This window comes from Taurulus bubalis (assembly GCF_910589615.1).
Source record: "Taurulus bubalis genome assembly, chromosome: 9".
In the NCBI taxonomy this organism is placed as follows: Eukaryota; Metazoa; Chordata; class Actinopteri; order Perciformes; family Cottidae; genus Taurulus; species Taurulus bubalis.
The window spans coordinates 4270524-4286608 of NC_136597.1; the positions used below are offsets into that span (position 1 = coordinate 4270524).

The following is a 16085-nucleotide window of genomic DNA, read 5'->3' on the forward strand; positions in this document are numbered from 1 at the left end:
TAGCGCCACAGAAACGTAACGTCCTTTCTACTTCTCCAGGTAACGAGTATCGCTACTACGCAACGTTTAACTTCACTAGCTCCAAATCCACCAATCCAGCCTGAGGGGAAAGAAAATCTGACACGAGCGCATGAGTCTGTGGAGCGTTCATTTATTTGTATAATTGTTTTAAGGACCTCCTTGAAAAGAAAGCAATGGTTCATCTCGAGGGGTTTATCCTACTAAATGTCTCCACTTCATCTCTTGTGTCTTCTTCTCCTCTCCAGCTCAAAGACCCGCCCCCCTGTATTGGACACAGGGACAGGGTGGGTGTCTCCCAGTCCTCCACCGACGATGCATCGGCACGGGGAGCCCTTAGTCCCACTGAGGGGGTCTTGTCGGTGGGCACCCCTGACGCTGTGACCCCTCGGAGCTCCAGACTGTCCTGGAAGTCCGAAACGGAGGACAGAGGTAAAGCACGCCGTTTGGTCTTTTATGTTTCCCAACGGAAGCTGTTCTTTGTTTTTCTAAAATGATTCCAGAAATGTATTTGTATTTAATAAAAAAATAATTGCTTCACAAACACATCGTTTCACCTCTCAGCAGTCTATCTAATAAAGCCATACGCCCCCAAAAATAACCTTAAAAAAAAAGCATATGTATTTCATAAGAGAATTTTGTATTTCTGTTATGAATCCCAGGAGGAGGAGGCGAGACAGAAGGAGGAGGAGGAGGAGAAGAAGAGAAAAAAGACCAGCTTCCAGAGAACCCCGTCCCTTCGGCCGTTTTGCGGGCCTCCATCTGTTCCTTGTCTCCGTTCCGTCGTCACAGCTGGGAGCCGGGCCGGACCAACGCCGGCGCAGAGACTGACATCGCACAGCGCAGGTAATAAAACAGCATCCCGGAAGGCTTTCTGGATTCGGATTATTAAATATATTACTAATGGCACTCCACATCCAAGCGTCTCATAGAAGGAGTTAGTCTATTTTGGGGAAAACGTTTTTTTACATGAACACCTCCCTCACCTGTCTTTCCTCTGACGATCCACCTATACCTTCTTTCAGCTTGAAGAGTCCGTCAGGAGAGGTGAAGAGAGCCAAGCCCCCCCTCCACCGGAGAAGGTACCCCCTCACCCGTCACATGCACTCTCCTTCTCTCCGCCACTAAAGCCACTGATCCGCCAGTGAGCCACTGATCCGCCAGTGAGTCACTGTCCTTTCCGTTTCCACACGAGACGGCCAGTAACTCAGCACCGGATTCAACGAGTTCTTCCAAGTTAGTCACTAATGACCGGAGCGCTTCAGACACACGTGGAAACTCTGTCTGGAGACAAGAATGTAGAAATGAAGCTGAGCATTCTTGTCTTTTATGAGTGGAGTGTCATCTTTCCAGGGTATCCAATGGAAAAGTCATTAATGGAATAAAAGAAGTAGCTGCACTTTGGGGAGGACTATGGGGAGCTGGAGTGGTTCTGTCCAGCTTGTCAACACCTTAGCAGCCGGAGACAAACGTCCGTCTGCATCAAGTCGACCCGTGAAATCTCCTCTCTTTGTTTTCTCTGTGCATACCGGAGCTTTACAGGATCAAGGAGAATATCTAGCTTCTATCATGATAGTTTTTTTGCATCTCAACAATAAAAACAAGCAGTCAAACGCATACAATGACTGTTTGAAAGGTATTTTCCTCTCGATGCATATCACCATTTTATAACAGCTGGCCTTTATTTTGTCTCTCGTAATGAGTGTAGTCAGGCAACTGGTAACAAAGGTAACTACGGTTCTATGAATCCTGGATGACTGCCATAGGCAGTGTTTCACACTGGATATATTCAGTATCGCGCTTGCACAGTTTGAGTATTCATAACAACAAAGTCACGTGTGACCTCGGATGACCCCTCAGCCGGGTATAACTTCCGGCGTCATCCTGAGATCAATCCTGCGGAATCCGCGCTTCCGTTAGCACTACACTTAGTTAGCGGGAGCGAGAGCGAGAGCTCTGCCCGCCGTGGAATCTGCTGTTTGCAGAAACAATTTTAGTCGATCTCACCCGGTGTTGCTTCACGGTGTGAAGGTAGCCGACCTGGTGTTGACCGAAGATAGGTACGCTGTCCGGCTCGATGGTCCGGACGTAGAAGTGCACCGTTTCCTCCTAGGAGGTTATAGCTGTCGCAGCCTTTGGGGGCGAGAGACCCGCAACTCCGACCCGTGGTCACAAGACTACAAGCGACGAGCTTTCTTCTACACAAGTTCAGCTTTAGCTGATGCCGCGAGAAGATGGAAAAGGATTGATCTCAGGATGACGCCGGAAGTTATACCCGGCTGGGTGGTCATCCGAGGTCACACGTGACTTTGTTGTTATAAATTTTCGAACTGCGCAAGCGCGATACTGAATATATCCCGTGTGAAACACTGCCACTGGCGGACAGTAAGGATGAAATAGAACTTCCTCCCTGCAGTATCTGTAGACGTGTACTGATACTGATCTTTTCTTCTCTCTGCCGAGTACAAAAAGCTCATTTCATAATTCAAACAAAGCACAAAAAAAGGTAACTTCAACAGATCCTCTTAGTCAGAGTTGAGACGCATTCTCGTCATCATAACACCACCATCATTAATCTCATTCTAGATTCAAAACACGCTTTCATTAAACATCTAATCCTCTCCCCTCCTTCTATTCCATGGTTTTGCATCTTCCATCATCCACCCTTCATCTTTCCCGCTCGTCCAGCATGAGCTGGTGTCCGTCCAACCTGCGCCACCCCGATCAGGAGCAAATAGACAACAGAAGGTAATTGGCGTAGGTCCATGAGGAACCTAAGTTTCCCCTCAGAGGCCGCGGCGCCAACGACATGTCCAAAAGACATGATAGTTACATGCTTGTGTCCTTTCTTTCTCCCTGCACGTGTGCAGCTACAGCCTGGAGGGTCTGGAGGTGGAGAGGAGAGCGGTCCGGGCTCAGTGCCCCGGCCTCGGCGACCAGGAGCAGAAGAGGGCCGCGGGGAGGAGTCTGCGCCTGGACGGCCAGGAGAGAGGCTCGCTTGTCTCCCTCACCGAGGAGCAGGAAGGAGACGGAAGCAGCATGGATAGCCAGGTGTGTGTGTGGGTGGATGTGTGGTTTACAATGGCGAGTAGCAGGAAGTTTCAATTAAAGATTAATGTTATTATAATCAATATTGATACGATAATATTGATAATCGTTTTCCTGTGTGTGTGTGTGTGTGTGTGCATCACATCAGGTACTGTCAGTGACAAACAGCTGTCCCACCATGTTCCATCATCAAACCCTCACCAAATCCATCTCCATGGTTACCATCAGTCAACGTGATATAGATGGTGAGTTTTTGTTTGTCAACGATCTTTTTTCTTTCCTCATCGTTCCCTTCATACTGTCGCCCTCCTTTTGAAGCTGTGCTCTTTAAACTTGTGCAGTAAGATTGTTCTTCTGCTTCCCTGTTCATCCCGCCGCAATCCCATCAACGCCCATTTTTAGCGAGTGGATGCCCTCGATCCAAGCGACGAATCCGTTTCTCCCTCAGCATCTCCCCACTCCTCCCCAAAAGTAGAGGCTTCTTTGCTATTGGCTCCTCCTCCAGCGATGAGGAGGAGGAGAAAGAGAAGGGCGGGAGTAAGTATGATGAATGTAGACGTGGTCCTGTTGTCCCCCCCCCCTGTCGGTGTGGTGTCCCGTAACACTGTCCAACGAAACCGACTAAAACATGTCCGCCTCCTCCTGGAACTGCAGAATCGGATGGTTTCCTGCTTTTTGCAGCCCCTCCCCCGCCCCTCATAGAAAAGTAGTTTAAACACTTTCCACCATGAGCCTCTCTGTGAGCAGTGGTGGCTGGTGAATTTTTTTTGGGGGGCGGCGGGGTTTAAAATATCACTCCACTAGGGCTGCAACAACGAATCGATAAAATCGATAAAAATCGATTATCAAAAGTGTTGGCAATGAATTTCATTATCGATTCGTTGTGTCGCGCGATTATTACGCCGGGCAATAAGTCGCGGAGAAGAAAAAAGAGCGGCGCAGAGCAACTGGCCGGCCAGCGTTTCTGAGATTGGAGTGAGATGCGAGAAAAACTGAGGTTGTGATGTTCTCAAAAATAGAAGATCTTTGACAAGTCGAGTCTTGGCCAATCAGCGTCTTCATGTTCCTCAGACTTGTTTTTAATGGAAGCTAGTCAGCTTGCTATCACGTTAGCTAACGTGTTTGGGTTGTGTATTGTCGTTAAAGTTACAATCCGTTCCAGTTCAGTCTTGCTTGTAAAAAAACGTAACGTGATGAAACATGCCGTCACCTCCCGGTCTGGCTCAGTTCACGCTGTCACTCGTTAACGTTAAACCGGCGGATCTGGCTGCAGGTTTTTTTTTTTTTTTTTTTTTTTTTTACTCAAAATAGAATGAAGCAAATCACGTAGTTGGGCTTAGCCAACAACGTGACGTCGTGGTCATAAGAGACCCAGAATGAAAGAGTTTAAGGAAGAGGACGCTCTATATGGAGCAGTACAGCTTCCCTCTGTCCCAGTATTTCATACATATTCATAAAGCAGGGTATGCTAAATGCAGCCTCTGGAGGGATCAATTACAGTAAAATGAGCTCACATTTGGCAGATGTAAAGCATAGATGTGTATGTTTTTAGTGTTAGTCCATTTTGTTGTTTTAATTAACAGCTCAGGGATGTTCAAGGAGCAACCTGTTTGTGCACTTTCTGAAGATGTTTTGCACTGTCCCTTCTGTTTTTGAATAAAGGTTTGGAAATGAACGCTTTTTTGATAAAAACATTTTTTTATCCGATTGATCGAAAAAAATAATCAACCGATTAATCGATTATTAAAATAATCGTTAGTTGCAGCCCTACACTCCACAATGAGAAGAAGAGAGGTTTTGAGTAGAATATTCTAAAAAACAAAGCTTTATTTCAAGACAACACAGTACTCAACACTGTCCAATAACGACTATCAACAAACTGTAACTTTGGGCATGAGAGGTTCAGAGCAGAATGGTTTAAGAAACATTGGGTTGGGTTTCAGAGGTTTACAGACTAAAAGAGGTGCCCACACCCTCACATGAAAGAGGTTTAGAGCAGAATAGATTCAGAAAGAGAGACATCACATTTTACATTGGGCGTTTGACAGAGTAGGCCCCACTACTTGTAAAGAAATTTAAACTGGGGGCCCTGCAGTAAGGTGGCACTGGTGAGGTGGTCTTTGAAGGCAAAGCGTTCCCTGGTGTGTCCAAGTATGGTGTCACAAACCTACAGATAAATATAGAGAGAGAGACAGATAAGATGTGGGGAAATATCTACTACAAACAGGCTTCATACTACAGACAAAAGCCAACAATCAGAGTTGACAAAAAACAATGTTTTGTGTGTCTTGATGGCCCCACACACACACACACACACACACACACACACACACAGTTGAATTGGTATTTTAGATAAAGTTATAGTCTGATATGATATCCACCCAAAGCTAACAATGTCCAACATGTGTTCTGCTGTGGGAAATATAACACATTAAACTCTAACACAGGCATCTGCTCATTTGGACACTCACCTCTGCAGCAATCCTTCCAAGCTCATCTTCCTTCATTGCTCGGCGCTTCCTCTGCTGCGCAGAGCCACTGCTTTTCTCCACACTTAGCATCCAGCTCATCAGCTCCGGTTAGCATATAGCCTTGAGGAGAAGCTCCCGCGGTCAGTGCTTTGCTGCTGAAGTTTTAAATCCGGACGTTCGGGTCCCAACTCTTTCAGCCTCTTCTTGTCAACATCTGACCGTCGGTTGAAAGGTGTTTCGCGTAGAGATACCACAGAGTTTTCAGTCGCCATACTGACATAATCAAAGCCTCTGCTAGTGTTGCTCGCGTAGCTACGTAGGAGCTGTAAGGGATTGATAAAGGTCTCTGATTCGATGAATAGTCCAACCACGTTGCAATAAGAAACAATGTCATTGGCTGGGGGCGCACTTTTGTGCGCCCAAGGATTCTCGTTTCATCCGCCAATGAGAAGCTGTCCTCGCCGTAACGCCCCTGAAATGTTTGCGGACTTCCATTTGGCCGGCGCCCCGAGAGTGGAAGGGCTTTCCTCAGTGATGATGAACGGCGATATATTATATTTGGTCACATTTAACTGGTTTTAAGTGGTTGTTGACAGGGGCTTACGGTCTCTCACACACATTTAGCGCGTCAACACGGTGTATTTCTTCTTTAAAATATGTGGTACATAATGTTTTTTGACAGTATATATTATTATTTTTTTTTCTTCTTTTTTTTTTTTCATCGCAAAATTTTAAGAGGGGCAGCGCCCTCTATTGACGCACCGCCACTATCTATGAGTATTGTAAACCTCTGAGCTTTGCAGTCAGACAACCTATAAACACGTCAATCTGTTACTCCCAATAGACTTCCTGTCACCGGTACCATAACAAACCTACCTAGCTTTCAGCTTCTTCACATGCTCTTCATCAAGTTGAAGTTTATTGTCATCGAGGACGCGCAGGAATATACCGAGTGAAACTCTCAATTAAAAACGTAAACGTGCAATACAGTGTAAGACTAAAGCTTTAAAACGGTAACAGTGTAAATGCTAAATAGTAAATGTACTTTGTACTGCCTACTCATCATACTATAATAGGTCTAATTTAAACCCGATTGTTGGAGTTACTTGCCTACTTTTTGTAGCTGTACATGACCAAAAACCTTGTCCTTATTTTATTTGCTACATGGAAAGGTGTTCTTGTAGAAGTGACCTTTTTTTTATGTTTTTTTTTTATCACTGGTAATCTTTGAGCCATGTGTCTTTCCCTCTTTGGTTCCCCTGGTCAAATTTGTGTTTACCTCTTTACTTCCTCATCATTCAGCACTTTACCTCTTACCTTGAACTGCCACTTTGCTGGACCAGATGTAGATAATGAATCTTGTAGAAGTGACCCTCTGTTTTGTACGAACACTTTGTTGCAGGTACAAACATGTATTGCCAAGCAGTGTTGTAGCAGCTGTTCTCTGATCAGACGATGTCTGTCCTTTGCTTCCTGTAGGGGGCAGCGCATTCTCCAGTAACTCCGGGCCACTGGAATACAGGTAAGAAGGGAAAACTGATACGGCCAAAATAGTTTTACTGTGTTTTTGGTAATAGTTCTGCTTTCACTCCCTTTTTACGTTTTAAAGGACACTCAAGACTATAACTTTCCAGATATTGATACAGGCTGTAATTTAATGAATGGTCCCATAATTCAGCTGATATTTTTTTTCCCACCCCTGTACCGGTGACAGCAGGGTTGTCCCATTCTCATGAAAGCGATAGCTTTAATCCGGTAGGGAATTTGGCACAAGCTTCCACTTAAACTCAAGAATGAACCGGTTCGATTTTGGTGGTCAAAGGTCAAGATCACTGTGACCTCAACGCCGTCATATCTTCATGAACATGAGATCTCAGGCACGCCTTGATTTCTTCAAATTTGTCACAAATGTCCCCTTAAAATCAGAGATGAAACATAGACTGTTTATAAGAAGTGGACGTAGTCACCCTGAAATCACCTATTGGTTTGTAGACTACGGTTTTGAAGCCGAATACGGTGGTCAAAAGCAATGTTCCCTCTAATTTTTTTCAGTACTGAGCAACATTTTTTTTTTCTGAGCGCACATTTCAGCACTGTGAGCAATTCGCAACCACGCGACCTGCCGAAAATTACCACAAGCCTGCGTTAGCCATAGGGGATTCAAAGAGATGACAGCAAATGCATCAATATGTATACAAGGTTGATATTTATTCAATATCCTTTATAATGGCTGGACTTTGGGAACATTTTAATGATGGTGTTTTACCAGTCAGTTTAGTTGAACTTAAAAGATATGTGTTGAATTTCAACAAGGGGAGGTTATGACTGGTTCACTAGTTATGACTGATAATGATATATATAAAAAAATAAAAGTATCAAAGGTGTTTAGTTATTTCTCAACAGGTACAACATTTAAGTGGAACTTCATTGAAAGAAAAATGCTAATGCAGTGCTTAACAATAATTATAGGCCTATTAAATTGACATGGTGTCATTTTTTCTAAAGGTAGCCTATATAAACAATTTAATAGCTTCATATTCTTCATATTTAAATATGTCTGAAAGTTTCATCCTGGCTGTGTCAGTATGAACTATTTCATCTAGCCACTCGTTAGGCACGTTAGGCAGACCTTTTTCTGGGGCACCTGCTCTGCCTTTCTTTTCGCCATGGTAGCCTATAACTGCTGGAGCAGGGCCCGCCAAGAGGAGCCTAAACAGCACCGGCCCTAGCTCATGTGGCGCTCTGGGCGAGCTTCACACCTGGCGCCCGGAGGAGGACAGCGGGGGGTGGGGGGTGCTAACGGAGGCAGAGCGCTAGCAGAGGTACAGAGAGCGCATGTCGAGAAACGGGACGCTGATTGGCCAAGAAGACTCGACACGTCACATCAAAGATCGTATTGTTGCGGAGATGGCTCACTCCTATCTCAGAAACACTGGCACAAAAAATATTTTTAACCCCTGAAAAAAAATCGTTTGTGCGGTCAGAAAAATCTATTGCGCGGCCACTTCGCAACTTAGAGGGAACACTGGTCAAAAGTCACTGTGACCTCATGAAACAAGTTTTTGGCCGTAATTAAGAATTCATATTCTAATTATGACAATTTCACACATATCTAATAGGATAAAATGATGTGATCAAATTTTGGTTAGACTTGGATGTGAACTGCAACTTTACTGGTTGGAGGAGGCACTCTAGTTTAATTTCCCCCAGTTCAGTAACTATAATGGAATTACTTTAAATAAAAAGTACCGCGTTTTGTCACTGAGAGAACTAACAAGATTTACCCTCTAGCAAAAAGTATTCCATTCGATTAAAATGAGCAGACTTTGTTATGTATATTAAAGCGGCTAGGCTTCAATCATGTGTATGTGTATCAGTATTTCAGAGGAGGAGCCGGGCCCTCTGCGGAGTGACACCGAGGCAAAAGGAGGACCGAAAATCAGCCGGACGTTTAGCTACATCCGCAGCAAGATGACCAAGAAGAGCAAGGTGAGAACACCTGCGGCGAGTTACCGCCCTGCGCACCATTTGAATTGTATTCCGTTGTTTAGAGTACCCGCTGTTCCGAAGGCACATTATTCCGAAACACCAATAGTCCGAAAATATTTCCATTGGACCGTAAAAAGCTGACACCCCAAAAAACAAACACCCGTTGTTCCTCAGGCCCATAGCGCCGGAAATACAAACAGAAGCACATGGCTAATTATTATGCAGAATGATTCCAATATTTTGTATGACATCAGTTGTAACAAGGGCTTTCATTGGCCAAACATATATTACAAAAAATTAATGGAACCAATCCAATGATCACCACGAGGAAGTAACAGACACGACCGTTGGTATGAGTGTGAGCTATCAGGTGTTTTTTCACAGAGAGCAGAGTGGATTGTGTCTTCATCAATGCAGTCATTCCTGCAGCATCATCTTCGTCAGCAGCTCCCAATAGGAAGTTGAAACAGCTGTGAGGTTTTCTTGACTCACTCCAGATGGCTTCGTCATAGTCAGTTCATGGCATTTATGTCGGTGCTGTGCTTGAATCTGGGTATGCCCAGCTGCATTTCTTAGCCCTGCCATTCATTCTTGTTATGTATTAATGGAGACTAGAGATTAATTACAATCTCAAACAAGTTTATATATTTAAAAAACGACAGTTTAGTCCAGGGGTTGGCAACCCGCTGCTCCGGAGCCGCATGCGGCTCTTTAGCCCCTCAGTTGCGGCTCCCTGATGCCGTGTCCACCGCGGCAGTTTACTCACGTGAGTGAAACGAGGGTGTTCACATCAAACGCGAAAAATCGCGGCGCGTAGGAGACGTGGCTTAGTTTCGTCGCTTGTCTCTGTGAGAGACAACCGACGAACCTTTCATTTCCGTCCATTTCATTATCTTGGAGTTTGAGGTGATATTGGGTCACTGAAAATAAAAATAAATGTTTCAATATTTCTTTAACTAAAATGTGCATCACATCCTGTCACGTCGCTGTCAAGCCTCTTCCCCTGCAGATGGCTGATCGTGATTTGCAGAGCTCCGCCCTCGCTAAACTATCAACGGATAAATAATAATAATAAAAAAGTAACGGAGAAAAGTAGTTTAATTCTACGTGGATGTATTCATTTGCTTTCACTGTCAACTTTCACTGACTGACCTGTCTGCTTGGTATATGGCGAGAAGTTAGCAAACAACAAAACATTTAATTTAATTCCAGAACAAGCTGTCTGCTGAAAAGTATCAAGCTGCAGAAAAGCGATTTCTCAACTGCTGCAGCAAACTGAGCAAAGTAGATATACTTTCAGTAAGTGGATCACGTCTCCAAACTCCACTACTGCTGCTGGTTCTGTGGCAGCTCATGAGACGCTTCGTTTACGGTGCTCTAGTCCGTAGTGAGGACGCTCGGTGTAAACATAGCAAAAGATATGCGTTTTAAAATGGACACCTCATGTGAAGAGCAGAGTATTGAATTGTGATTACAGGGCGAACCCTCTGCCACACGAGCCACAAATATAGATAGGACTCAAGGTTAGTTGAGTTAGATAGTTGTGTTTTTTAATGGACCTCAATGTAGGCCGACACATGACTTTTTTTTTCTCCTTTTCATAAGAGTTCGATAGTTATTAACAGGTAAAATAGCAATGCAATGTCAAAAATTGTCTTTATTCTTGTTCTATAATTTCATAAATACGACAACATTTTGGTACAAATAATATGCGGCTCCAGACACATTTTTTTTGGGTGGAAAAAAAGGTGAAATGGCTCTACCCCTGGATTAGTCATTCATAACATTTATACAAAATGCACTTGGAACTGGTGCATTTTTATTTTTTTTCGATGATACCCAATTTCAAGCTTACTTAAAAAAATATATATATTTAAATAGGGATTTGCTCATTGATTCACTTCTTTTAATTAATTCAGAGTGTTTTTCAAGGACCTGCTTGACTTCGCAAGGTTGGAGCCGGATGACCTTTTCAAATTATAATTCGAAATTAGATTTAGCAACTATGACAACCTTGTGAATTAGCCCAGAATCACCATATTGTGTAAGCATCCAGACTTTGAAGAGACTGCCGTGGAACAGAAGACAAACATACTGATTTGGATGAGGTGACAAGGCAATGTCATGTTCTACACTGTTGCAGCGCCTCACTCTTGTGCCGAGGTTGATCTGACCTCGCAAAGAGATGCCCGTTTATTTTTTTTGCGGAAATTTACCACTTTGATCTTAAAGTATACCTTCGATTTTTAACCCCCCATAAATGTATGACCATAGTTTATTTCTGAATATTACCCCCCTTCACCTAGCACTTTAATAATATTTTCTTGAATCTTAAACGGCCCTTATGCAAGGTCGTAAATACCACTCAGGGCACTGTCTTGTCAAACTGTGCATCATCTTGATTGCATCATCTTGATCTATTGATTTTATCAGACTGTTTCAGAAAAAGAAAAAAGAAAAACAGCATTTACCAGAGTTGTGAGTGTTAAAATTAAAGGAAGTCAGGATGACACAATGAAGCCCTGAGGCTTGTTCTTACAAGCAGTGCCACCGTTAATAGTGCTAGAGCCTCATGTGCAGTACAAGTCCTCATTCCGTCTGGGGATACACGGCCCATTTGGGATTATTTCAAGTTCACTCGGTGAGTCAAATAGAATTTGAGGTACAATAATCCTACAGGTAATGTAATATATACATACATACATACATACATACATACATACATATAAATATATGTGTGTGTCATCAGATACAAGCGCTCATTTTGGGCATGTATGCTGAAGTTGTGGCTTTGTGAAGATGACAATAATTTGGCAGAAGTCTACAAGATGAACAGTGAAAAGGGAAGTGTGTGTGTGTGTGAGAGAGTGTGTATGTGTGTTGGGGGGGGGGGGTGTGCAAATGTTAGATGCTAGCTCACTTCCTCATTTGAAAGCAGACAGACGGGCAGCAGCGTGTACACAATGACTAAATCAAAAAGACGACAACAGGATGCTCAGACAGAGAAAGAAATCCAGACGGGCAAGTTTCATATTGCGAATTAGAAGAAGAAGAAGATAGACAGACAGACAGACAGACAGACAGACGGAATATAGAGGGACAGATGGGAGAGAAGGAAACAGGAGGACAGTTCCAGCCATGCTGATTAAGAGGTTCAGCCACTCTGTAAGGTGGAGAGGAGAAACCGGATCGGATGAGGTAAGAAGATGATGATGATTGTGTCTTAAGACAAGTTAATTGGGAAATGTCCCCAAAAGTGACCTCAGTAAACACGTGTGTGGGAGGGGGCTACAGTCGTGACGATGATGATGATGGTGAAGATGATGTTGATGGTGAAGATTAGGAATGTACCAATCAGGTGTTTTACGATAGAGAGAGGACACAGAGTTGTTAATGAAGTCTGCAGATGGTGTGACCAGAGGTGTCTTGCTCACATGGCAACAGGGTGCAATAAGGAAGAATGCATGACATTGCCTGTAGCCCGATTCAGCACGTTTACTGATCACTCTCCCCTGGCGCACTCCGACACGTGCCACTCATCAAACAGCAAACGCCCACAGCTGTGATGATGTGAGCCCTGTGAGGGCCCAGCGTGTTAGAAAGTGTTTGTGTCTTTGATAAACACACTGAAAGGTGTTCTCTATGTCTCTGGATATATTGGGACAATCTGGACCGTGTTGCCACTGAGCTGGACTTCAAGGCTTTATGACCATTAACTGTTTATAGGAAGTGGACGACGTCACTGTGACACGCCCATTGGTTTGCAAATTACTGTTTTGAAAGGGTTCAAATTGGAAGACGAAAAAGACGGACAACTCTTGGATTGGAGTAGCTAGCCACGCTAGCTTTAAAAGTGTCACTGACACTGACATCCCATCTCTTCAAAGCCACGCCCCCAAATTTATCACCATGAGCGTAAACAACCAACATGGCTGTTGTTGGAACTCACTAGCAGCTTGACTCCAGCACAATTGGTTGGTAGCTTGGTATCCCGTCCAGTCTTTTTCTTTGCCGAATGAAATGATTGGACGGGATAATTACAGTCCTGCGACAGCCACAGAGACCAGCTTTTTTTCTTTCTTCTATTTTGTCAAAGTATATGATTTATTGATTGGGGTCAGGATGTTAAGAAAATGTCAACGAATAAAACAAATAAAGGTTTGTAAGTTGACCCACCCTAGCTTTAAATCAGCATAATAATAATGAAATGACAGAAAGCACGGACCAAAAACTCAACAGGTTTATTTTATCAAAAAACAGTAAAAGTCCCTGAATATTTTCTCTAATTTGATTTTCCATCTCTTCTTGTTGCTTCCAGGAGAAGGAGAGGAAAGGGGAGCGGGAGAGTAAAGATAGAGAAAAGAAGAGTACAAACGGTCACCTCTTCATCCCAGTCAGCCCCTCTCCATCCACGGCCTGCCAGCACTGCACCAAACTCCTGCACAACAAGGAAACTTTCCTCTGCAACAGTAAGAACATCTGCACTTCACCCCTCTCTCCTTCCTTCCTCTAGTTCTTTCCCTCCTCCTCCTTCTCTTCTTCCCCTTTTCATCCCCCCTCCTCGTCTGTTGCCACCTCTTCCTCTTGTCTCCTTCACTAGTTTTACTGTGACGTGTCTCTCTCTCTCTCTCATTTCCCTTTAACTCTGCGTTTGTCACAGTAGGAAACCACATACGGAATCAACCCTGCGGCCTTATTAGTCCACAGAGTTTGTAAAAAAGAAACACATTCATTTCCCAATATAGCGGAAGCTGATGACTTTTGATTTTGCTCTCTAAAAGGTTAATTTTCCTTAAATAATAATGAGACTGACTGTATATCTAGTCGTATTACAGTCATCATATTGATGCCATCACTCCTCAGCCAAACTTATCAAACTAATTTAACATAGGATATAACCAAATGTATAAAAAATTGAATTTCTTCCTCTTTCCATAAAGTTACAACAGGAATCTTTTATTTATTTTGATTTTGGCTTGTTGGTCGTGTCCCTTTTAGAAAGCCCTTGAATGTACAGAAGCAGGGTCAGACGGTCTTCCCCGCTCAGGCCTTGGTTCTGGTTCCCAGTGGGCCAAGCAATACGGCCTGTGCCCCAGGCAGCGTGGTGCCGGGCACACTCGCATATCTGAAGAGTTTGTGGTTGAGTATAGCGGCGTGAGTTATACGTCTCAATCTGGGTCTTGTTTGACGGCACTTGAGGCGTGTCCCTTATCACTGATGTGGACACGCATATGAACAAACCGCTCATGTCTATGTCTCAATCGTCACGGACTGTAGATAGAAAGAACTAAAGGAACTAACAGGAAGTTGAAGGTCTGAAGAGGCAGAAAGGCACACGGCCACAGTCTCTATGTAAATGAGGACTGCAGCTCTCGCAGTGCTTCTTGCTGACTTTGTGCTTCTTAATTCAGAATGTTTTTAGACTAATGTGCGTGCGTCTCAGTTTGTTCCATTAATGGTAGGATGAGAGGAGGGGCCTTCTGCTGACTTTCTCCACCAGTCTTACAGTCTGTTGCATCACTCTAGTGTGTCTGTGTGTGTTTTGTTATCGTCATAGTTACTAGAGCAGCATTAGCGTGGAGGAAGTGTGTGTGTGTGTGTGTGTGTGTGTGTGTGTGTGTGTGTGTGTGTGTGTGTGTGTGTGTGTGTGTGTGTGTGTGTGTGTGTGGCTTGTCCACACAGACAGTGAATGGGACATCACAGTCGGTTTGTCGCTACAGAAATCGAGTTTTCACTCAGACCACTTAAATTACAATATGCTCAAAGGTTATTGTGGAATTTCTGCCCAATGATGCCAAAAATATATACTGCCTTCCCCTGTTTTCATTCTTCTATTTTTTTTACATGCGTGAACGTCCTCTTTTGTCTCAAAAGTGGAGCTTTCTTCCCCGGGGCCCAGAGTTCCCATCAGCAGGGCGGATATGAACTCGGATCAGGTCTCGGCCTGTTTTACTGCCTTCTGGGGATGTTTATTATCTGGAGGTTAACTCTGTTTCCCAGGTCATCCAAGCAGCTCTTTGTTTTGGTGCCATAGTGATTTTTGGTGACTGCTCGGCGATCATCGCCAGCTAGAGGTTCAGAAAGACCCTGAAAGTTATCAACAGTTCCTCTGAGCACGTCTATGGAGATCTGCAGCAACTTGACCAAATCTCCAGGCTCGTTGTGTCTCCAGTTCAACTAACAGCAGGTTCATGGAGAGCGTTTCTTTATCGAGGCCAAGTGTACCGCTGGCGTCTGTTTTTGTTTTTTACAGAGGCATGTAGTGGTTTTCCCAGCTTCTGTGAAACCTTGTGCGTTGAGGGATTTTGATTTAGAAAGACTCTCATCACCACCAGAATAAAAACGTCAACTGTAAGCTATTGTCCATAGGTCGGCTTTTAATGGGCTGAATTGACAAAATAATCATGACAGACCTTTCAGCTAATCGTCACAACCTGGAAGTTGAAAGAATGCTTGTTTCTAATGATCATAATGTGTTATTTGCAGACTGTGGAGCCCATGTCCATAAGTCCTGCAGAGAGAGTCTGTCCGTCTGTACAAAGAGCAAAACAAAGGTAGGTCTGACCCTTATTTATCGAAAAGCATCTTTGAATCCAGTCGAGAAAAAGATAATATGCAAAACAGAAAGATTATTTTAAATAGCACCAGATATGAACTCAAATAATGATCTGTAATCATCGGTGTCATGTTGTAGCTTGTAGGTTTGTTGTAGTTTTTCACTTTTCCCCTAAATATGTCCTGTGTTTGTTTCCAGCAGCAGTCGCTGGTGCCAGAAGCTGTTCCTGGGTCAGCTGTTAACGTGAGGAGTAAATGTAAGAGCACATAACGAGCAAGTTCTTGTGCAACGTGTTCATTAAACGTGTCACGATCAAACACACAAACTGTATTTTGATGATGATACAACCTTTTAACATCATTCACAATATTGTTGTTTGTCATTTAACTTCAGTGGGTTTGAAGAGGTTAAAAAGCAAATCCACTTCCCGTCATTTATTACTTTACTTGTTGTTTTTACTGCTATGTGAAGCCAATGTGGAGGGGTCTTAGATTTGCGACTCC

At 43.7% G+C, this 16085-nt stretch overlaps 1 protein-coding gene across 1 annotated transcript in view; it reads left to right on the plus strand.

Annotated features, from left to right (window-relative positions):
* The first annotated feature begins 391 nt into the window (after positions 1–391).
* LOC306741662 (A-kinase anchor protein 13-like) overlaps positions 392–16085 on the plus strand; it is a 43410-nt gene continuing 27716 nt past the window's right edge. The window contains exons 1-10 of the mRNA XM_079223977.1: positions 392–450; positions 681–864; positions 1044–1100; positions 2889–3069; positions 3215–3311; positions 7017–7059; positions 8915–9026; positions 13345–13495; positions 15513–15580; positions 15784–15838. Coding sequence (XP_079080103.1) covers positions 3058–3069; positions 3215–3311; positions 7017–7059; positions 8915–9026; positions 13345–13495; positions 15513–15580; positions 15784–15838 — 538 coding nt within the window. The 5' untranslated portion in view covers positions 392–450; positions 681–864; positions 1044–1100; positions 2889–3057. The remainder of the gene's footprint in view (positions 451–680; positions 865–1043; positions 1101–2888; positions 3070–3214; positions 3312–7016; positions 7060–8914; positions 9027–13344; positions 13496–15512; positions 15581–15783; positions 15839–16085) is intronic.